A 22,212-nucleotide genomic window follows, 5' to 3' on the forward strand; every position below is an offset into this window, starting at 1 on the left:
TAGCAACCGCGGCGCGCAATGACGTCCCCGATGAGCGCGCGGGGCACGACGGGAGGGTTCCCGTCGGCGCCCGTTCCCATGGCAACGGGAGAATTCCGTTAGCTTCTGTTTGCTGTTGAGGGGGAGAGCGAAGATGGCGCTCTTCTTCGCCTCAGCAAAGAGACCCCCGAACTCGTTTTGTGCTTAAATCTTTCCCCGATTGCTTTTTCCATGTGATATTGTTTAAATAATAAAAAAAATACGGCCCCTGCTCTGCTTTCGGGGTAGGGGTCCCTCAAGTGAGGCCTGGAAGTGGTGCTGAATGCGGGTGGTCGCATTGCCTGAGGGACCTTTTGAATGGAAGAGTGGAGGCAGGGCCTCCAAAATGGTCCTCAGCCCGTCTTTTCCTTACCACAGCAGTAGACTACCTTGCAAGGTTGTGGTCAGCCTTTCTCCGTGTAGTCCCCACCCCAACAGAGTCCCTCAGTGAGGGAAATGGGCAGTCCAGGTAGTCCTCGCCTTAGGACCACAATGGAGCCCAAAGTTTTATCTTGCTAACATTGTTAAGTGAGCTTTGGCTCATTCTACCTCTTTCTTGCCACAGTGAATCGCTGCAGCTGTTAAGCTAGTAACACAGTTGCTAAGTGAATCACTGTACCTGTTAAGTTAGTAATTTGTTAAGTGAATGCAGGTGTTAAGCTAGTAACATGTTGTTAAGTGAATCACTGCAGCTGTTAAGCTAGTAACAGTTAAGTGAATCACAGCAGCTGTTAAGCTAGTAATACAGTTGTTAAGTGAATCACTGCAGCTGTTAAGCTAGTAACACAGTTGTTAAGTGAATCACTGCAGTTGTTAAGTTAGTAACCTGGTTGTTAAGTGAATCTGGCTTCCCCATTAACTTTGCTTATCAGAAGGTCGCAAAAGGAATCACGTGACCCTGGGTTGGGATACAGCAACCGTCATAAATATGAATCAGTGGCCAAGGCTCTGATTTTTGATCACATGACCACGGGGATTGCTACAACAGTTGTTAAGTGTGAAAAATGGTTATCATTCACTTCTTTCGGTGCCACTGTAACTCCACAAATGGTCACTAAATGAACTCTTCTAAGTTGAGGACTACCTGTATTTAAATAGGACAAATAAATGAATTAAGCACTGCCCCAGGGAAGGGGTAGAAGAGGACTACACTGCAGGGTGGTTGTATGCTAGTCTCAAAATGGTGATGGGAATCGGAGAAAGCAGCAAGGGTTATAAACTCTTGTCAAGAGGAGCAATAAATGAGAGTTTTTAATTATCCATTAAAAAAAACAGAAAGACAAAATAAGAGATTCTTAAGGTCTGGAGCTTCTTTGCAAGATAAAAATTGTCGGGACACTTAATGGAATCAACAGATTAATGGCAGACATAAACAACTAGACACAGGGACGGTTTTTCCCCTCTTGCCATCACTCTGCTGAACAGCTAATTCCCATAGCAAAGATATTTACCCATGTAGTAGGGCTGTATTACTATTATCTTTCTCATCTTTCCTTTTACTTTCTGTTATTGGTATCTTATGATTTATGACTTTGATGTTGGTATCTTCTGATTTATGACTACCTTATGATTTATGACTCTGTTGTTTCTTATGTACACAGAGCTTATGCACGATAGACAAATTCCTTGTGTGTCCAATCACACTTGGCCAATAAAGAATATTCTATTCTATTCGAAAAGGAAACATCTTAAATGCACAGTCTGGTCTACCAAACTCACCAGTGTAAGATAGGATTACTGCAACGCTCTCTACATGGGGCTCCCCTTGAAGGGCATCCGGAGGCTGCAGTTAGTCCAGAATGCGGCTGCGCGGATGATAGAGGGAGCCCCTCGTGGCTCCCGTATGACACCTATCTTGCGCAGACTGCACTGGCTACCTGTGGCCTTCCGGGTGCGCTTCAAGGTCTTGGTAACCACCTTTAAAGCGCTCCATGGCATAGGGCCGGGTTATTTACGGGACCGCCTACTGCTACCGAATACCTCTCACCGACCCGTGCGCTCTCACAGAGAGGGACTCCTCAGGGTGCCGTCAGCGAGGCAGTGTCGGGCCTTCTCTGTGGGGGCTCCCACCCTCTGGAACGAACTACCCCCAGGACTTCGTCAACTTCCGGACCTCCGAACCTTCTGTCGCGAGCTTAAAACACACTTATTCATCTGCGCAGGACTGGATTAGATTTTAAATTTATTGGTTTTAAATGGGTTTTATTATTTATAATGTTTTTAAACATTCGGCCTTTTAGAATAAGTTTTTTAATTGTTATTTTAATCTGTATTTATATGTTTTTATTTGCCTGTGAACCGCCCTGAGTCCTTCGGGAGATAGGGCGGTATATAAATATGATTAATAAATAAATAAAAAATAAATAAATACTACTTGTTCAACAGTCTTTGAATGAACAGGGCTCATTGCTCCTGGCATATATATTGGTATTTAGCCAAGAAAATCCCAAGAATATCACTTTTATTTTCAAATGCTTTATAAATAGATGTTTGCCAGATCCTGAATGAAAAACAATGGAGTTGGATGGAATTAGGCATAAAATACTGAAAACACCTCTGTAACACATCATTGGAGAAACAGATAAAGACATTTTTAAAGTTCTTTTGAAAAAGGAAAGGAACAAATCTGAAATCTTATCAATCTTTTTGGGGGAAAAGATCCAAAAGGCATGCTTTCATAGGTTTTATTTTGATCCTCAGTTAAATTAATCAGGAAGCAAAAATTCATTCACGCCACATCTCATTATTCATTCCACTAGAAATAACTCAGAAGTCCGTCGATAAAAAGCCACTCAGTAACTGGATCATCTATCAGAAGGCATCAATTGATCTTCTCTTTCCTTGTCCAGTACAAGTAGTCCTCGACTTACGATCACCATTGAGCCCCAAATTTTTGTTGCTAAGTGTGTTTTGCCCCATTTTACGACCTTTCTTGCCACAGTCGTTAAGGGAATCACTGCAGTTGATAAGTTAGTAACCTGGTTGTTAAGTGAATCCGGCTTCCCCATGGACTTTGCTTGTCAGTAGGTCACAAAATCACTTGATTTTGAGACACGGCAACCGAATGAACCAGTTGCCAAGCGTCTAAATTCTGATCACGTGATCATGGGGACGCTACAGAGGTCAAAACTGTGAAAAATGCTCCTAAGTCACTTGTTCCAGTGCCATTGTAACTTTGAACCGTCACTAAATGAACTGTTGCAAATCAAGGATTACCTGTATTCCTTTGTTGGCTTCTCAGCTGCGATTCCCAGCCTGATCCACTAGAGGGCAGTACTTCTTCCAGTTCTGTTGAGCAGCTTTGAATTTAGAAAAGGGGAAGAGAGGAAGTAAAGTACCGCCCTCTGTTGGCTGAGGTTGGCAACTGCACCCAAAAGTCCAACTTTTTAGAACTGGACAAAAACATACAAGTACAGTCGTTCTGGCTAACTTCATCTCCGGCTTTTAAAAATGGTCATTTTGGTGCTTCTAAAGGGCTGACATTGGCTAAAATGCAACTTCATTTAAATGAAATGCAGTTAATATGATTTATTGCAGCCAGTTTTGACTGGAGAGTGGCTTTCAACCTTTGCAAAATATGCCAGGTCTTTGCTCCCCAAAAAGACTCAGTGTGGCCTGGATAAAAACTAACCCGCTCAATGAATCACAAGTAAATCATAATCTGTCTCCGCCAGATGTGTTGTGGGACTTCTGGCTAATTCTCTTCCCCAGCCTTTGGTTTACATCCGTTCTCTTCAAGAAGAAGATCTTTAGATGTAGGTCTTGCTATCTTACAGAATTTCCACAAAAACTCCTTGTTCCTTCACCAAACTTAACACCTCTGTAACCGGGCCAACCCAACTGGTTTTACACACTGGGGGGGCGGGGGGTGGGAGAAAAGACGCCAGAGGAATTGAACACAGACGGAGGCCAGGAAGAACAAGAGCTCTGGATTTATTTTTCTCAGGAGGGGGGCTGAGCAAGGAGATCATTTGTCTTTTTCCGTTCTAGCCAAGAGATGCATTTCTCATCCCAGGTCACCTAAAAAACGCCACTGATAAAAGAGGAACAACCATTAAACATCGATGGACCAGATCCTTTCGAACGATCTGTTCCTCTACAGCCTGATTTGTATTTCTCATTAAACCTTAAAAAGTCTCATTGTGCCCATTGACTCATGACTGTTCAGATATTTAACCTGTCCCTAAACAGTGGAGCATTGACGGAATCTGCCTACGAGAGGCCTGGAAGATTACTTAATGGCCAGCAGGACAGAAGAGACATTATCAGGGATGGGCAGGGATGGGCTGCTGGGGGTTCGGGAGAACCTCTAGCTAAGATTCTGTGCAGTTCGGAGAACGCCCAAATCCCACTCCTGGCTGGCCCCGCCCCTCCCAGGAGTCCCCACGCAGCCCGTTTTGAATGCAAATAAGTGCAGGACACGCGCGGAAGCTCGGGGAGGGTGAAAAACGGGCCTAGGAGAAGTGCGGGAAGGCCTCCAGAGCCTGGGGAGGCCGTTTTCGCCCTCCCGGAGGCTCGAAAAATGCCTCCAGAGCCTGGGGAGGGCAAACCCCACCCCTCACCGTGGTGCGGGAGGCCAACTAGGCTGCATCCACCATGGCCACACCCACCCAGCAACTGGGCAGAGAACCCCTTGCTAAAATTTTTGAAGCCCACCCCGGGGACAGGTCAACCTCAAACGGAAGGACAGAGGGTGGGAAATTCAGCAGAAGAGCTCAAGCAGAAGCTATGGGTCGGAGTATGGTTCACGTATAGGTAGTCCTCGACTTACGGCCACCTTTGGGACCAGAATTTTCATTGTTCAAGGCGGTTAAGAGAGCTGCATCCCATTTTATGACCCTTTTGCTACGGTTGTTAAGTGAATCAACACTGTTAAGCAGTCATTAAGCAAATCTCACTCCTCCCCCATCAAATACATTTGCCAGCTGGTTGCCCAGCACCTGAATTTTAACTGCATGTGGGGATATTGCAGCGATTGTAAGTGCGAGGATTCATTGTAAGTCACTTCTTTTCCGTCCTGTTGTAACTTTGAACGATCGCTAAATGAACAATTGCAAGACATGGGACTACTATATAATTTAGCAGCGGTTCTCTGGACCCCTTTATCTATAGATAGTGAAGAATATATCCATCAATCAGAAATTTAAACTGCGAAATTGCAAAATATCTGATTTCACGGAGCCCCTAAAAGAGTCTCAGGGGCTCCTAAGATCACACTTTGAAAACTGCTGTAAATACAGGGAAAATACAGGTCCGTCCTCGACTTACGACCACAACTGAGCCCAAAATTTCTGCTGTTAAGTGAGACATTTAAGTGAATTCTGTGACCTTTTTATGACCTTTCTTGCCTCATTTGTTAAGTGAATCACTGCAGTTAATAAGTGAGTAACCCGGTTGTTAAGTGAATCCGGAAAGGTCGTAACTGCAGAAAACGGTCGTAAGTCCCTTTTTTGCCCCACTGGCGTCGTAACTTTGAACAGCCACTAAACAAACTATTGTAAGTCGGGGACTGCCTGTAATTCGTTAAAGAGGCAAGACATAACGATTCTATAAATGGCGGGCAGAATTATATTGGAATATAGAGGAATATTGTGCTTTTGGGACATCCTACTTAAAACTTTCTTCCGCCTTTTTAAAAAAAGGTTAAAAAAAAACAACCAGGCATGGCACACATTACAACCTCCATATGTACAACCTTCATTTCCCATTTTAAAAAGTTGTGAGGTTTTGTTTTTTTCCCCCAGAAAAGCTGTAACACAGCCTTTCACTAGGAAAGCCAGTTTAGTGCTTCTTAAAGGATTGGGAGCATTGAGCTACGACTGGGGGGGGGGGAAGAGGGAAGGCAAAATGTGCATTCAAATCCCGGTGCAACTTTGGTTCCGGTCCCAGCCTACCTCACAGGGTCGTTGTGAGGATGACACGGAAGGTGTGTGTCTATTGCAGCTAGCTTTTGGAGCCTTTGGAGGAAAGTGGGACAAATGTTAGCCATAAATCTATAAATAAAATAAATAGAGCAGCGCCTGCCTGCCACGTGGCCAGGCCGACAGGGAGTGTGACCTGTTTAATTACGATCACCTAAAAATCAGAAGCGAATTTCTTTGAAAAGAGGGGTAGCAGAACATCAGAGTAGCCGAACAGAAAACGTTTCTCCTTCATCCATTGTGGGGGGGGGAGGCGAAATATATATCAGACGTTTTGTTAGGAGAGGAAGGAAAGATTAAAAACGGCACTGAAAAAATGTGGGAAGGGTATAGAAGAGGAAGAGGTTGTGAAGATCAGCCCCAAACGTTCCCAGGCAGGAAAAAGGCCCAGATTTGTTCTGGTTCATGGAAATAAACAAGAGGGAAGGGAAGGGAAGGGAAGGGAAAGGAAGGGAAGGGAAGGGAAGGGAAGGGAAGGGAAGGAACGGGGAAAAGGAAAGAAAAGGAAAAGGAAAGAAAGGAAGAAAGAAGGAAAGGAAAGGGGGAAAGGAAAAAGAAAGGAAGAAATAAGGAAAGGAAAGAAATGAAAATGAAAAATGAAAAAGGGAAGGGAAAGATTGGAAGAAAGGAAAGAAGGAAAAAAAGAAAGAGGAAGAGGAAGAAAGAAGGAAAGGAAAGGGGGAAAGGAAAAGGAAAGGAAAGGAAAGAAATGAAAATGAAAATGAAAAAGGGAAGGGAAGGGTTGGAAAGAAAAGAAAAGAAGGAAAGGAAAAAAGGGAAAAGGAAAAATGAAAAATGAAAAAGGGAAGGGAAGGGAAGGGAAAGGAAGAAAGGAAGACAAATGTGTAGAAATCATGAAGGGAAAGAGAAAGGAAAGGAGGAAAGGGAAGGGAAGGGAAGGAAGGAAGGAAGGAGAGAAAGGAAAGGGGGAGGAAGGAAGGAGAAAAAGAATAACAGAAAAAGGAGGGATGGAAGAAAGGAAGGAAGGAAGGAGAAAAAAGAGAAAGGCAAGCAAGAAGGAAAGAAGAAAAAAAGCAAGGCAATTCGCAGAACCCATTCATCGTATTCAAGTCCCGGCAGCTGGAAAACGGGTCACGATTGATGTCCAGCTCCTTTGGGGCATCGAAAAGGAGAGTCCAGCTCACCTTAGATGCTTCGGTCCTGAGTTCTTAAGTGGATAAAACAAGGTCAAAAAGTCCTAGAGACCCAGGGGTCAAAAAAAGAAAAAAAGAATCACAGCTCATTGACAAGAGAACCCCACCAGCCGTCCACCCTGCACAGTGGCCTCTTTAAGCCCCCACCCCACCCCGTTGTCCTGCTCAGGAAGCTTTGACGACCGGGTGCCGAGGTGGGGGTAGAAGTCCTCGGGGCGAGAGGGGCCGATGGGGGATGGCCCGACGCCGGTTTCTGAGGCTCTGCTTCCGTAGCAAGTAGCGGGAATACTGCACTTCAGGCATGACCAGTTTGAGACACTGTTCGTCCGAGTGGGGCCCCGAACCCGGCAAGTCGTAGCCCACGATGTCCACCTTGGCGCTGGGCTGCCACGGCCGGAGGTCTTTGTTCTTGATCTGCATGGCCGGGCGCAGCTGGGGCTGTCCGCGAAAGCAGTGGTGTGCCAGGCGCTCGCAGGCCTGGTGTAGGGCCCGGACCTCTTTCTGGAGGCAACCTTGGTCCACCTTGCTCAGCTTCCTCCAGAAGGTGGCATTGAAGTGGTCGTAGAGAGCAGCGTCGAGGGCGTTCCAGGCGCGGATCTGAGCCGCCACGTGGGCCGAGCTGATGTTGAGCTTGGACTCCAGGCTGCGCATGTTTAGCTTGACGTAGAGAATGTCCTCCAGGTCCCAGGCCAGAAGATGGCGGAGAAGGACCAATGATTCATCGAAATACTCCGCCAACATCACCAGGGAGAAAATGCCTTCTATTTGACGGATAAATTTGGGGAGGTACGTGGAGTCCTCGGGGCTGTGCTCAGGGTCTCCCCCCAGGTCGTACACCAAGGTGTTGTGCGCGTACATGGCGTACTTCTCATGAGACCGGTAGTACTGGGACGGGTTGTTGAGGAAGATTTCCATGGATCCGTTGGGTACCCGTCGGAACGCCGGGCAGTACTGATTGTAGTAACTGAAGAGGGATTCGAACATGGCCACCGGCTCGCGCAGGATGGTGATATAGACGGTGTCGTTGGGCATGAGGTGGCGCAGCTCGTCGTGGTTGAAGCGCAGGTGGCTGGCAATGAGGCGGGGCGGGATGGTGTACGGGTGCACGAAGCGGGCCGAGAAGTTATGGGGGTAGCAGAACTGGTGGTCACAGGCGTGGTGGGGCAGGGCCACCGTCACGTTGTGCCGCTCCGCGAAACGGAAGAGCAAGTTCTGCACCGTGGTACTGGCGGTTTTGTGGGTCTTCAGGAAGGCCACGGCAGTGTGCTTCGGGTGCAGCGAGACCCAGGGTGCGCAGCTGAAGGGAGGAGACTTTGGGAACCTACCAGGAGTAGAAACAAGGTGTCCAGGTATACTCACTGCCACCTCCCGCCTCTTTTTTCCCCGACATCACAATTCTGCCTAGCTAGCCACAAACCACAAACTAGGTAAAGGTCAAGGTTCCCCTCGCACATATGTGCTAGTCGTTCCTGACTCTAGGGGGTGATGCTCATCTCCGTTTCAAAGCCAAAGAGCCAGCGCAGTAACCGGAAGACTTGCTTGCCGGCATGCAGTACCTTATCTGGTGCGCACATGGACCCTGGGCAGCTCCTCTTCCTGGTTGTGGCCTTGACAAGTGCACATGTGTGAGCTAAGTGCTCCCTTTTTGGCATTTGGTGCCACAAGTACACATGTGCACAGTCCCTTTTTGGCACTCTGTGCTGAAAAGGTTCACCATCACTGGTGTAGGGTCTCCTGCTTGGGAGGTGGGGGAGGTATGTTGGACTAGATGACTTACAACAGAGATGTCAAACTCAAGGCCAGCGGGCCGCATCCGGGAATCTGGAATCGATCAAGCAACCCTTCTGTGCTTCCCAGCTTTACTGGAGACACCCGCCCCCATTCCTCAGACGCTTACCAGCTGAAGTGGGCGCTCTGGCGCAGAAGCAGAGTGCCGGTGCTGAAGGCCAGCAGGAAAAGAAGCAGGATTTTCTTCCGAGACATCATCTTGAAGCCGTTGGGAAAGATCAGCCAAGGACAGGCCATGCTGGGGGCCTCGATCCGAGCGCTCTGCGAGGGCGAGTCCTGCCCTCATGGACGTCTACAGCAGGCGACGGTCATCGGATGGTCTCAGGTTCCGCAGCAGCCAGACCAGGCCTGTGACATGTCAACGGAGAACCTGAACGGAAGCAAAAACACTTAAAAAAAACATATACACACACACAGGTTTTTTATTTTTATATACTTATCAATGCGTGAATAGTGTGATACCTGGATATCATACATTTTGATACAAATAGACATAATATTATTACTCATGGCTATTACATTTCATTTTCATGGATTCAAGTTGTCTAATACTACTGCCCTTCAATTTCTAAATCTCCCTATTATATCATAATAATAATAATAATAATCAATAATGATAATGATGATGATGATGATGATGATGATGTTGGAAGGGACCTTGGAGGTCTTCTAGTCCAACCCCCTGCCCAGGCAGGAAACCCTACACCACTTCAGACAAACGGCTATCTAACATCTTCTTAAAAACTTCCAGTGTTGGAGCATTCACAACTTCTGGAGGCAAACTGTTCCACTGGTTGATTGTTCTCACTGTCAGGAAATTTCTCCTTAGTTCTAAGTTGCTTCTCTCCTTGATCAGTTTCCACCTGTTGCTTCTTGTCCTGCCTTCAAGTGCTTTGGAGAATAGCTTGACCCCCTCTTCTTTGGGGCAGCCCCTGAGATATTGGAAGACTGCTATTACTATCCAAGGGAGTTGCGGGGGGGGAGAAAGTGAGGGAAAAAGATTAATAGTATGCCTAGGTGGAAGATAACTTAGAATAGAATAGAATAGAATAGAATAGAATAGAATAGAATTTTATTGGCCAAGTATGATTGGACACACAAGGAATTTGTCTTGGTGCATATGCTCTCAGTGTACATAAAAGAAAAGATACGTTCATCAAGGTACAACATGTCTCCCCTAGTCCTTCTTTTCATTAAACTAGACATACCGAGTTCCTGCATCCGTTCTTCATATGTTTTAGCCTATATACTATTATTCCCCTCTTATTTCTATCTCTCTGGTAACATTTTTTTCATGTCACCATAGTATTCAAAGACATTTCTTTTCTATCTTCCATCTTTCACCTACTTTGTTATTCATATTTCCCTTATTTAGCTCTTCACCTCTATTTGTATTAAAGTTTCATCCTTTAATACACCCACAACTTCTGGTGGCAAGCAGTTCCACTGATTAACTGTTCTCACTGTCAATCAATCAATCAATCAGAATATAGCCAGAAGGGACCATGGAGGTCTTCTAGTCCAACCCCCCTGCTCAAGCAGGAGACCCTATACCATTTCAGACCAATGGCTGTGTAGTCTCTTCTTCAAAACCTCCATTGATGGAGCTCCCACAACCTCTGGTGGCAAGCAGTTCCACTGGTTAATTGTCCTCACAGTCAGGAAATTTCTCCTTAGTTCTAGGTTGCTTCTCTCCTTGAGAATATCTTGAGTCAAAGAATGAAACCACAAAACTGTGGTTTTCCCCTTATTCTCCTGACAAATCAGGAGCCTTACAAATCCTGCCATTCTTGGCTTTAAATCGACCTCCCTTATTATTCTGCAAAAGGGAAAATCCAACTTCTGGCTCAACTTTCTCAGTCTTTCCCCCCCCCCTCCCCAAACACAGATGAAATTAGAAACATCCTGGGGAAAAAAATATGACTTCCTTACAACCACAAAAGGAGATCAGGTGTCCGAGATCTGTCTGTTTCTTACAATCTTACAGAAAAACAGAAAAACAAAACTTGTTTTACACCCCCTGCCCTCCCCCTTTGGGATACAGGTTTAAAAAGGTACAGGTAAAGGTTCCCCTGGCACATATGTGCTAGTCGTTCCCGCCTCTAGGGGGCGGTGCTCATCTTCGTTTCAAAACCGAAGAGCCAGCGCTGTCCGAAGACATCTCCGTGGTCATGTGGCCGGCATGACTCAACACCAAAGGCGCATGGAACGCTCTTCCCTTCCCACCAAAGGTGGTCCCTATTTTTCTACTGGCATTTTTTTTTACCTGCTTTCTAACTGCTAGGTTGGCAGAAGCTGGGACAAGTCACGGGAGCTCACCCTGTTACGTGGCACGAGGGATTCGAACCGCCGAACTGCCAACCTTTCGATCGACAAAACGTCTTAGCCACTGACCCACCGCATCCCTTATAGGTTTAGCATTATTTAATTCAACAGACAGAAGGCATTTTGATTGGGGAAGCAAATCTTGCCAAAAACCACTGTCAGGAATTTTGAAAGATAGAGACAGCTGTTTCAAGATGCTCCTGAGCACTGCAATCCATTCAGTCTCTTAACTCACTTAATAAATAACAGTAATAATAATTCTTGGCTGCTGTGTTGTTTTGTGTTATCTCTGTTGCTTTAAACTTGATTTTTTTTAAAAAAATCTCTTTTCAACTGGGAGATGTCCAGGATCACAGATCTAGACGGGGAGGTGGGGGGGCTGTCTAAATTTATAAAATGAAAAGAAAAATTAAACTTTTCAACTCACCGTGTGTTTTTAAAGGGACAAAGCTTCCACAGCAGAGGGCAACGTCTCCTTGGTAAGCTCAAATGCCCGATAGCTTCACGAACAGTATGAGAAATGAACACCAACAAAAGGATCAACGGAGGAAACTCAAGAAAGTTACACGATATCCTGGCCTTAAGACTGAGCTGCACTCTGCAAAACCGGTTGGCTCAATAAACGCAAGTTGAAACACGCGTCTCCGAAAAAGACTAAGGGTTTAAAGCCTCTTCGGAGCATTTCCAGCCCCCTGTCCACCCACCCACCCACCCAAAAATATGAAAGGCCAACACAACCACTCCCTTCCTACCAAATCTTTGATCCATTTTGCAAAGAGGGAATTTTATTCTGGAGGTGACATCTGTTTCCCTCTTCTGAGAAAACACGGCTGGGTGATTTGGGGCCAGTCACCAGATTACAGATGAACAGAGTTGGAAGGGACCTTGTAGGTCATCTAGTCCAACCCTCCCACCAACCAAGCAGGAGACCCAACACCATTCCTGACTGTTGGAAGAGTCCAGTCTCTTCTTGAAAGCCTCCAGGGATGAAGTTTTGACAACTTCCGAAGGCAACTTCTGTTCCATCGGATGATGGTTCTCACTGTCAGGAAATTTCTCCTTATTTCCAGGTTGAATCTCTCCTTGATCAGTTTCCATCTATTGTTCCTTGTCTGGCCTTCAGGTGCTTTGGAGAATTGCTTGACCTCCTTCCTCCTCTCTGTGGCAGCCCCTCAAATATTGGAAGACTGTTATCCTGTCTCCCCTGGTCCTTCTCTTCACTAGACTAGCCAGGCCCGGTTCCTGCAACCATCTTCACTAGACTAGCCGTGCCCAGTTCCTGCAACCATTCTTCGTATGTTTTAGCCCCCAGTCCACTCATCATCCTGGTTGCTCTTCTCTGCACTCTTTCCAGAGTCTCAACACCTTTCAGCGAGGAAATAGCAGCTAGTTGGCGTTTGGGGAATGTTAATGAAGGGAGAAGAACAAAATGGAAGTTAAAGCACTAAAGCCCAGAACAGAGCTTGATATTTGGATTGGAAATTGGATTTGGAGATATAAAAATTATTATAAGAAAAAGAAACCTGAAAGAAAATCGTTTCTGAACAAGATTTGAACTTTGAAGGAAGAACAAAGAAAAATTCAAAATTGCAAAGCCTTATAAAGGAAATGTTTCAGTTGGATTTGAAATTGGAATTTGGGATATATAAAATTAAGAAGAGAAAGAAGAAACTTGAAAAACATTTGATAAGCGGATTTAATACACAAATTGGATATTTTGCGACTTTGTTGATTTGAAACATGTGGATTGGAGAGAGAACATCTGGAAAAAAAGCACTACAACGAACAATTTGAAATCTGGAAAAAAATTACAGTGACCTTGAGCTACAAGAGCCGTGAGAAGTTTGAAGGTGGATTTGTTTTCTTTTAGGCTGTTTGATCTCGACAACCAAAGGAGAGACAACCAAATAACAAAACTGTAAATTGAAGTGAAAAACAAACCAGAACGTCAAAATGTGGCAGGGACTAATTGAGATGGTTAAAATGATGTGTGTATCATTTAAGCTTGATAGAAAACGAGAAATTGTGTCAGAACATATTCACTTGGATAAAGAGGCTAAGAACGAGAAGCAAGAAAACAGCGCTGAAGATACAGACATTGATGATGGAAAATTATATGATTACATTGGGAATAACAATGAAATGGGCCTCTGGTGGCTCAGACTGCTAAGACAGTCTGTTATTAACACAGCTGCTTGCAATTACTGCAGGTTCAAGGTCCACCAGGCCCAAGGTTGACTCAGCCTTCCATCCTTTATAAGGTAGGTAAAATGAGGACCCAGATTTTTATTTTATTTATTTATTTTTCAGATTTATATACCGCCCTATCTCCCTAGGGACTCAGGGCGGTTCACAGGCAATTAAAAGCAAACATATAAATACAATTTAAAATAACACATAAAAAACTTATTCAATAGCCAAATTATTAAAACAATATAAATACTAAAAACCCCATTAAAACCAATAAATTTAAAAACCAGCCAAAATAAATAGGTGTGTTTTGAGCTCGCGACGAAAGGTTCGGAGGTCCGGAAGTTGACGAAGTCCTGGAGGGAGTTCGTTCCAGAGGGTGGGGGGCAATAAGTTGACTTTGTATATAATATACAAATGGATGAAGACTATTGCTTAACACAGTGTAAGCCGCCCTGAGTCTTCGGAGAAAGGCGGGAAAAGGCTAGAGGAAAATATTTTTAATGATTACACTGGGATTAACAGTAGCAAAAATAGAGAGGATAGGACGAAGCAAAAGAGAAAAGAGAGGAGGAAAGGATTAGGCACAAAAATGTTTAATGATTAAACTGAGATCAACAGTGGAGGAAATAAGAAAAGTGAGAGGAGAAAAGGAATAGATCAGATGGGAATTTAGGGCAAACTAGACGAGTAAAGGATTTAAAAGTCAAAGGAAGGATACAGAAGAAAAGACATAATAATTATAAAAAGAAAAAAAAAGGAAAAACAGTAAATGAGAGAATGGGATAAAGGGAGGAAAATTTTAAGAGGTGGACTGCTGGATGGACCAAGAGAAAATGGTTAAAAGGAGTAATTAATGGAAAGGGGGAAGGGTAATATGCTATATACCTATAGTTATAAGTGAACTGTATTATTATTAATATTTGTGATTGCAATACGGAATATATTGTGTAATACGAATGGTAGAATAGAGAAAAACAAGGGAAAGGAGGGGAGGAAATATGCTATATACTTATAGAATCAAATGAATTGCATTAATATCAGTATTGTAAAAATTGAATTATGATATAAATTGTGAAATACAAAAAGAATGGTAGGGTTAATATGACCTTATTATGTATTTAGAAGGGGTTAAGATATGGAACTTCAAATGAAATTGAAATTGAATAAGATATTAATAGAAATTAAGAAAAAAAAGATGGTTAAGAGATTAAGATAATGTTTGTATCTGAAAAAGGTGGTGTGAAAAACAAATCTGAAAAAATATATTGTTTTCGGTAAAATGGTAAAATGATTAATAGGGAAATAAGAAATGATAAATTGGTCCACCATAGAAAATAATTGACATTAAGAGATAAATGTGAAATATCAAGCTATAATTTAAAAAAAATAGAAACCAAGAATGGAAATGACTCTGTTTAAATTAAAGGTTTCAATAGAAAAAAGGAAATAAGAGGAAACAAATTGATGATAATTTACAAATGTGGTCATTTTGAGAAATATATGTGATAAATGGAGAAATAAGATAATGAAACGAAATAAGATTAAGATTGGAGGTTAGGGTGGATGGTAATATTGATTATAAATTAAATATTAAATAGAGATGAAAAATAAAAAAGTAGGAAAAAAAGGAATGTTATGGCAGAAATTGAAATATATAAAATATATTTGGGACTTATGTTATAAGCTGTAAATTTTGACTCAGTCAATACTCTATTCAGAAAAAATGTACTGTTTGTGTTTGTTTGTTTTAAAATAAATATAAATTTGTGTGTGTGTGTGTGTGTGTGTGTGTGTGTGTGTGTGTGTGTGTGTGTGTGTAGGTCTTTGGTTATTCGGGTTTTGTCCCGCATAAAATTAGAAGTGTTTCGACAAAGTCTCATTCGTCATCTTCAGGCTTCAGCTTCATGCTTCTAGGAGCAATGTGCGATCGTAGCTGTTTCTTTCTTTTAACTGCTAGTGGGGGTTTGAGCTGATTGGTGGGAGCTTGGCTGTGCTCTGATTGGCTGGGGGTGTGTCCTGTTTGGGTGGGGGCTTGGTTGTGCTCAGATTTGTCTGAGTTGCAGGGGGATTTGAGCTGGTGAGCTGCATTGCTATTGTTTGGCTTCGTGTTCATGGTCGTACTATATATATATATGCTTGTCAGAGTTGGTGCAAAAGGGGGATCGTGTGACACCTCCACCCGGGGACACTGCGGGCGTCATAAATATGAGTCAGATGCAAAGCACCTGAATTCTGAAATTCGGATGCTGTAGGGATGCCCGTAAGACGGTCGTAAATGTGACAAAACGATCCTAAGTCACTTTATTTCCAGTGCCAAAAGGGTCGTTTTCCAAAATGACCCTTTGAACGGTCATTAAATGAACTGTTGTAAGTCAAGGATTACCCGTAGAGAGATTTTGACGCAGGTGGGATCCAGAGAGACACACTGGGGGATTGTTTTGAAGGCTACGTAGCATTGGCACATCAACTTACCTGTTTGGAAATGACACTACTATGCCGATACAAGCAGGCTTTGTGTAAAGATAGGAGAGGTGAGAAATAAGAGCCGGGGTTGGGGTGGGGGATTGAAACGAATCCATGAAAGCAAATTAGTTCTTCTCTCTCCTTAGCAAAGAAGGCGCATAAACCACCATCTGTGCATCTTCCCGCATTCCTAGGATCAAAAGTACATTTCTTAATGAAGAAATTTCCCCGTTTTACTGAATTAGAAGGGAGATGTTGAGCTTCTAGAAAGAATGTAGAGAAGAGCAACCAGGATGAAGAGGGGACTGGAGGCTAAAACATACGATGAACGGTTGCATGGCTGGTCTAGTGAAGAGAAGGACCAGGGCAGACAGGAGAGCAGTCTTCCAATATTTGAGGGGCTGCCCCAGAGACGAGGGGGCTCAGCCTATTTTCCAAAGCACCAGACAAGGAATAATGGATGGAAACTGATCAAGGAGAGATTCTGTTAAATTCGGGCAATGAAGAGGCAGGAGACGATACAAGGGACAACAGCTCTTTAGTTTATTGTGATCCCAGCAAAAGCCAACAGCCAAAAACCCCTCTTTAAATAGTAATTTGGCTGAGGCATCAGCCAATCAGCAATGTGGATTTTCCTGCCCAGATTTCCCTCCTAAAATTCAAATACATTACAGATTCAACCAGGAAATAAGGAGGAATTTTCTGACACTGAGAACAATCGACCGACAGAACGGAAGTTGCCTTCAGAAGTTATGGGAGCTTCATCACTGGAGGCTTTCAAGAAGAGACTGGACTGTCAGAAATGGTGCAGGGTCTCCTGCTTGGGCGGGGCGGTGGATTAGATGACCTGCAAGATCAGATCCCTTCCAACTTTGTTATTCTGTTTTCCAGGGCCTCCTGCTCGAGCAAGGGTTGGACTAGATGACCTGAAAGGTCCCTTCCAACTCTATTATTTTTTTTGTTGTCATTGATATTATTATTATTCTGCATATTCTAATCCTAAAAGGAGGCAAAACCAAGAATAGCCGTCAATGACCAGGCCTACCTCGCAGGGTTGCAGCGGGGAGGTTAGGATTAAAAACGTATTTTTCCGAGCGTTAAAAGAAACGGCACAGTGAAGCATCAGAAGAGGTAACAAGCCAACTTTCAGCAGTCCCGACAGGTCAGCTGGCGTCTGCACTTAGCCCTTCAGGTGAAATCAATGAGGACTGGCTCCTTGCCTAATCCCAAAGGGTATCAATGGCTTGCCAGCCACCGGGCTGGGTTACCGCAGCTCCAGTTACCTTCGATGATTAAACTGACCTGTTTTCACAATGGCAATTTAGCTCAAGAGCAGCGAAGTGTGTCCTTTCACACAGAGGTGATGCCACCGAGCAGTGCAAACCAATCCTCTGGGTGGGGAGGACTACAATTCCCATTGTCCCCAACTAGCAGGACCATCGCACACCTCCAGAAAGCATGAAAAGGAGAAAGATTTCTTTACAAACCACACCTTTCCTTAAATTTGGGGTGCCCAAGGTTTTGGGGGACTTCCAACACCCATCGGTCTCAGCCGCACATATCCCCGTCCCCTTTTAGGGTAAGCAAGGTTAATCAAAGCATAGCGGGTGGGGGGGGAGAAAAGAAAATGCTATTTAAATCAAAGGAATTAAAAGCCAGAGATCAAAGGAATAAAAAGCTTTCACTCCGTCTATATTACACCCGATTTATTATATCTTCCTACTATTTCGTTTGTGTCGTGCCTTTATTGTTTTTATAAATAACTCATGGGGAACATACCTAAAACTCCTTCCTCCTCCTGTTTTCCCTACAACAACAGCCCTGTGAGGTGGGTTGGGCTGAGAGAGAGAGAGAGAGAGAGAGAGAGAGAGAGAGAGAGAGAGAGACGGCCCAAAGTCACCCAGCCAGTTGGCATTCGCGCCTAAGGCAGGACTAGAACTTTCAGTCTCCTAGTTATGAGTCCAATTTTCTGCATCGTTTTTTTTTATTCGGGGTCCATAAACTGTGCTTTCCGCTTGAAGAAAAGGAAGGGAGGGAGGGAGGGAGGGAGGGAGGAGGAGAAAAGGGAAGGAAGTGAGGAAGGATGGAAGGAGGAGGTTTAGAGAAAGGGGAAGGAAGGAAGGAGGGAGGGAGGAGGAGAAAGGAGGAAGGAAGGAGGAGGGTTTAGAGAAAGAGGAAGAGGGAGGAGGGTTTAGAGAAAGGGGAAGGAAGGAAGGAAGGAGGAAGGAGGGAGGGAAGGAGGAGAAAGAGGGAAGGGAGGGAGGGTTTAGAAAGGGGGAGGAGAGGGAAGGAGGGAGGAGAAAGGGGGAAGGGAAGGGAGGGATGGAGGGTTTAGAGAAAGGGGAAAGGAAAGGAAAGGAAAGGAAAGGAAAGGAAAGGAAAGGAAAGGAAAGGAAAGGAAAGGAAAGGAAAGGAAAGGAAAGGGAGGGAGGGTTTAGAGAAAGGGTGAAAGGAAGGGAAGGAAGGAAGGAGAAAGAAAGAAAGAAAGAAAGAAAGAAAGAAAGAAAGAAAGAAAGAAAGAAAGACAAAGGAAGGAAGGAAGGAAGGAAGGAAGAAAGGAAGGAAGGAAGGAAGGAAGGAAGGAAGGAAGGAGGAGAAAAGTTGCATTTAACTTTGGCTCACCTAAGGATTCTGTTGGGGATTTGTCAAAATGTCACATCTGCCCAGAGGGGCCTAACTTCTGCTTTTTTAACCAAACCCCAATTTCCCCCCCCCCCACTTTGTTTTTTGAAAAAGATGAACCACCTGGCAAGCAGGAAGCGTGTTTTTTTTTCCGGGCTTGTCTAGAATAATAATCCCACTGTTAGAAATATTAATCCCTCCACGGGGAATATTAATCCATGCCTGGCAAAGAGGCTTGGGCGATGGAAGGAACCTTTTCTGCCAGAGACGATGCTCCGAAGTGGGAAGACAAGACAGGAAAAAGAGAGAGAGAACGGAGGTTAGGCACTGAGGACATCCTGGGTGTTTGCTAAGCAGAATTTCGAATTTGCCCTCCCGGTAGAAAAACTGCAAGGGATCCAGTGGATCTGGAGAGGAGGGGGAGGGAAGCAGCCCCCTCCCCAACTGGCTCCCTTTTTGGTAGTCCTCTGATATAAGGTTTCTGATGGGGAACACACTGGATCTTCTAAAATGGAAGGAAGAGAGGAAGAAAGGAAAAAAGAAAGAAAGAGAAAGGAAGGAAGGAAGGAAGGAAGGAAGGAAGGAAGGAAGGGAAGAAAGGAAGGGACAAGACAAGGAAGGAAGGAAGGAAGGAAGGAAGGAAGGAAGGAAGGAAGGAAGAGAGAGAGAGAGAGGGAGGGAGGGAGAGAAGGAAGTAGGAAGGAGAAAGAAATGGGAGAAAGAAGGAAGGGAAGAAAAAGACGGGAGAAGGAAGGAAGGAGAAAGAAGGACGGAAGTAAAGAAAAAGACGGGAGAAGGATGGATGGAAGGAAGGAAGGAAGGAAGGAGAAAGAAATGGGAGAAAGAAGGAAGGGAAGAAAAAGACGGGAGAAGGAAGGAAGGAAGGAAGGAAAAAGAAATGGGAGAGAAGGAAGGAAGGGAAAAAAAGACATGAGAGAAGGATGGAAGGAAGGAAAGGAAAGGAAAGGAAAGGAAAGGAAAGGAAAGGAAAGAGGAATGGAGGATGAGAGGGAGGGAGGGAGGAAGGAGAAACAAATGGGAGAAAGAGGAAAGAAGGGAAGAGAAAGACATGGGGGAAGGAAGGAAGGAAAGGAAAGGAAAGAGGAATGGAGATGGGAGGGAGGGAGGGAGGGAGGGAGGGAGGAAGGAAGGAAGGAAGGAAGGGGAAGAAGGAGAAAGAGGAAAAGGAAACTGAGAAGTGGGGGAAGGAGAAAGAAGGGGGAAGAAAGGAAAGGGAAATAGAAAGGCGGGTCCCTCAGAATCCCCTTCTCCCCCTTACCTCTCTCTACCCTCACTGATTGAAACCAGATCCTGCAGGAGGTTTGAGCTCAGCCCCCAGGAAGGAGAATTTGAACCAGTAAAAAAGGACCAAAAAACCCTTTTATGGGCCCCGATCCCCCCCCACTTCACTCTTTCTTTTCTACAAGCCATTCAGGCATTGGATTTCCTGCTCCCTGAACTAGCCCACCCATTGGCTTTTTAAGATAGGGACAGGCAGCATTCTAGTCCTCAAGGACAGGAAGGATCCTCCAAAGGCAGGAGAGGGGCAAGGGGAAGAAAACAGAACCACCATGACTGAGGGAAAGAGAGGTTTAACACAGGGGTCTCCAACCTTGGCCACTTTAAGCCTGGTGGACTTCAACTCCCAGAATTCCCCAGCCAGCTTTGCTGGCTGGGGGATTCTGGGAGTTGAAGTCCACCAGGCTTAATATGGCCAAGGTTGGAGACCCCTGGTTTAGCACTTCAGAAGACACAATGCACCACATACACACACACAGGTCTAAATTGTAGTCTTCGTGTAATTGCTTGCAGGACTTTTAAATATAACTCACCGCTACTGGATACTACACACTCCATAACTGTCCTCAAAATTTAGTGGCAAGAAGTTTTACACTCTCACACCTGGCCGGGCAACAAATCACACACTCAGCTGTTGTGTCCCTTTCAACAAGACACCCGGAGAGGTCACCTTGGCCGTGTCATCCAAGGTAAGGGAAAGCAAAGCCAGACTCTTGGCACAACATCCCGCCTCGTCGTTTGAAATCTGCCCCAGGTCTCTGAGCATGTACAGAGTGCTTTCCCCCTTTAGCGCCCGGCACCGGGTTTTTTTAGAGGAAAGTAACGGACTGCAACCATCTGGACAGCGGAAGAACCCACAAAACTGACTCGCAAAACCGATCCTTCACCGTCCTTTTCCTCCTACAATGCAAGTTCTTGACTTACAGCAGTTCTTCACTTAGTGACTGCTCAAAGTTACAACGGCACTGAGAAAAAAGGGGGACTTACCGTCGTTTCTCCACGCTTACGACCGCCGCGTGCATCCCTGCGGGCGCGTGATCGAAATTGGGACGGCATTGGCAAACTGACTCGTATTTATGACGGTCGCAGTGTCCCCAGGGGTGGGGGGGGAGGAGGGGAGAAATCATGTGCTTCTCCTTTTGCGACCCTTCTGACGAGCGACGTCAGCGGGGAAGCCCGAGTGACCGATTTAACCCCTACAGTGAGTGCTTCACTGAACAACGGCGGCAGGACGGGAGGTAAGAGGGGGGCCGAAATGCCCTTCATAAGTGTCTCGTTTAACAACGGGAACTTTGGGCTCGGTCGTGGTCGTACGTCGAGGACTACCCGTATAGGGGGAAACTAGCCCGATTCTTGCAGATACGTTCTACAGACATGTACACACACACACACACACACACAAAATTTGACTTTCCCTTCAAAAAAATCTGGGGGGGTTCAGGAGCCCATTCACATAATCTCTGAGGGGGTCTCTTTTGACTTTCTCTCCTCCTTAAGGGACCCCCAGTTGCAGACTTGAATTGGCAAAGGTTTATTCTACCCCCTCTCCCCTACCTGCCTGGCTGTGGATGATGGGGCTTGGGGGTCCAGCAGCCCTGGAAGGGAGGGAGCCCAGTTGCATTTTTCCTCCAGCTGACCCCCTTTGTCCTACTTTGGGGTGGGGGGGGGGTAATGAGGGGGCAGGAAAACGGGGATGGGTGGGTTTGTTTCCAGTGAAACTTACCTGCTCGGTCTTCCTGCCATCCGTGCCAGCCTCGACCCCCACCTTGCGATCCAAGACGCGTCCAATCCACCGCAGGCCCGGCTGGCGCCAAGCAGATCCGCTGCAGGGATTCAAGGCGAGCTTCCGAAATCCACCCTTGGGTGGGTGGGTGAGGAGGTGGGATCCCCCAAGATCGGAGATCCGCAGGAGGCTGGTGGGGGTGGGGAGGGCTCCTTTCTTTCTCCCCTCCTCTTCCCCGCAGGTTTTTTTGTTTTTTTGGGGGGGTGGTCTTTTCCTTTTTTCAAGACCCGGCCCCCGCTTTGGATCCAGATCGGGACCCCCGTCTCCCTCCCCACATTCCGAGACCCCCCCCACGAAAACGCTTCCTGCCGAGGGATCCCTTGCCCTTAAAAAGAGGCAGAAACCCACCCCCCTCTCCTCCCGGAGGTGGGGGGGGGAAGAGAATGAGAGGGAAGCCCCCCACCCCAGCAACCAAGCCCAAGGATGGTGCTCAGCCACGTCTTGGCACCCACCCACCCACCCAGCTCCACTGCGGCGCCGGGTTGGAAGGGGGCTCCGATGGGGAGGGGGCGATCTGGATTCTGGACCCCCCTCCCCACACCCCACCCTTGAAGAGGTGGAGCAGCCGGCGCGGGCTTCCCTTCCGACCACCGACCACCTTGGATCGCCGGTTGGGGGAAAGCAGATGGAAAGGATGCTGAAGAAG

General features: G+C 45.7%; 1 protein-coding gene across 4 annotated transcripts; it reads right to left on the reverse strand.

Annotated features, from left to right (window-relative positions):
* Positions 1-2,483: 2,483 nt before the first annotated feature.
* On the reverse strand, positions 2,484-21,806 carry GAL3ST3 (galactose-3-O-sulfotransferase 3). 4 transcript variants are annotated; one of them, XM_058160698.1, is made up of 3 exons: positions 21,507-21,806; positions 8,991-9,251; positions 2,484-8,414 (listed from the first exon to the last, which is right to left on the reverse strand). In XM_058160698.1, exons 2-3 carry the CDS (start codon positions 9,116-9,118, stop codon positions 7,259-7,261), a joined length of 1,284 nt encoding a protein of 427 aa, XP_058016681.1. In that variant the 5' UTR covers positions 9,119-9,251; positions 21,507-21,806; the 3' UTR covers positions 2,484-7,258. The 4 variants fall into 4 exon arrangements, with proteins under 4 accessions (XP_058016681.1, XP_058016682.1, XP_058016678.1 ...); XM_058160699.1 differs by lacking the exon at positions 21,507-21,806 and adding an exon at positions 16,908-17,845; XM_058160695.1 differs by lacking the exon at positions 21,507-21,806 and adding an exon at positions 11,634-11,863.
* Positions 21,807-22,212: the final 406 nt, after the last annotated feature.

The sequence above is a fragment of the Ahaetulla prasina genome, chromosome 17 (genome assembly GCF_028640845.1).
Source record: "Ahaetulla prasina isolate Xishuangbanna chromosome 17, ASM2864084v1, whole genome shotgun sequence".
NCBI classification, from domain to species: domain Eukaryota; kingdom Metazoa; phylum Chordata; class Lepidosauria; order Squamata; family Colubridae; genus Ahaetulla; species Ahaetulla prasina.

What these genes read in the sequence shown, in the direction of transcription:
- GAL3ST3 (XM_058160698.1), bottom strand. Translation starts at nt 9,118, where the DNA reads ATGGCCTGTCCTTGGCTGATCTTTCCCAACGGCTTCAAGATGATGTCT. An exon ending in CAGAGCGCCCACTTCAGCTG is followed by an intron (nt 8,415 to 8,990) that starts GTAAGCGTCTGA and finishes TACTCCTGGTAG; the next exon opens with GTTCCCAAAGTCTCCTCCCT.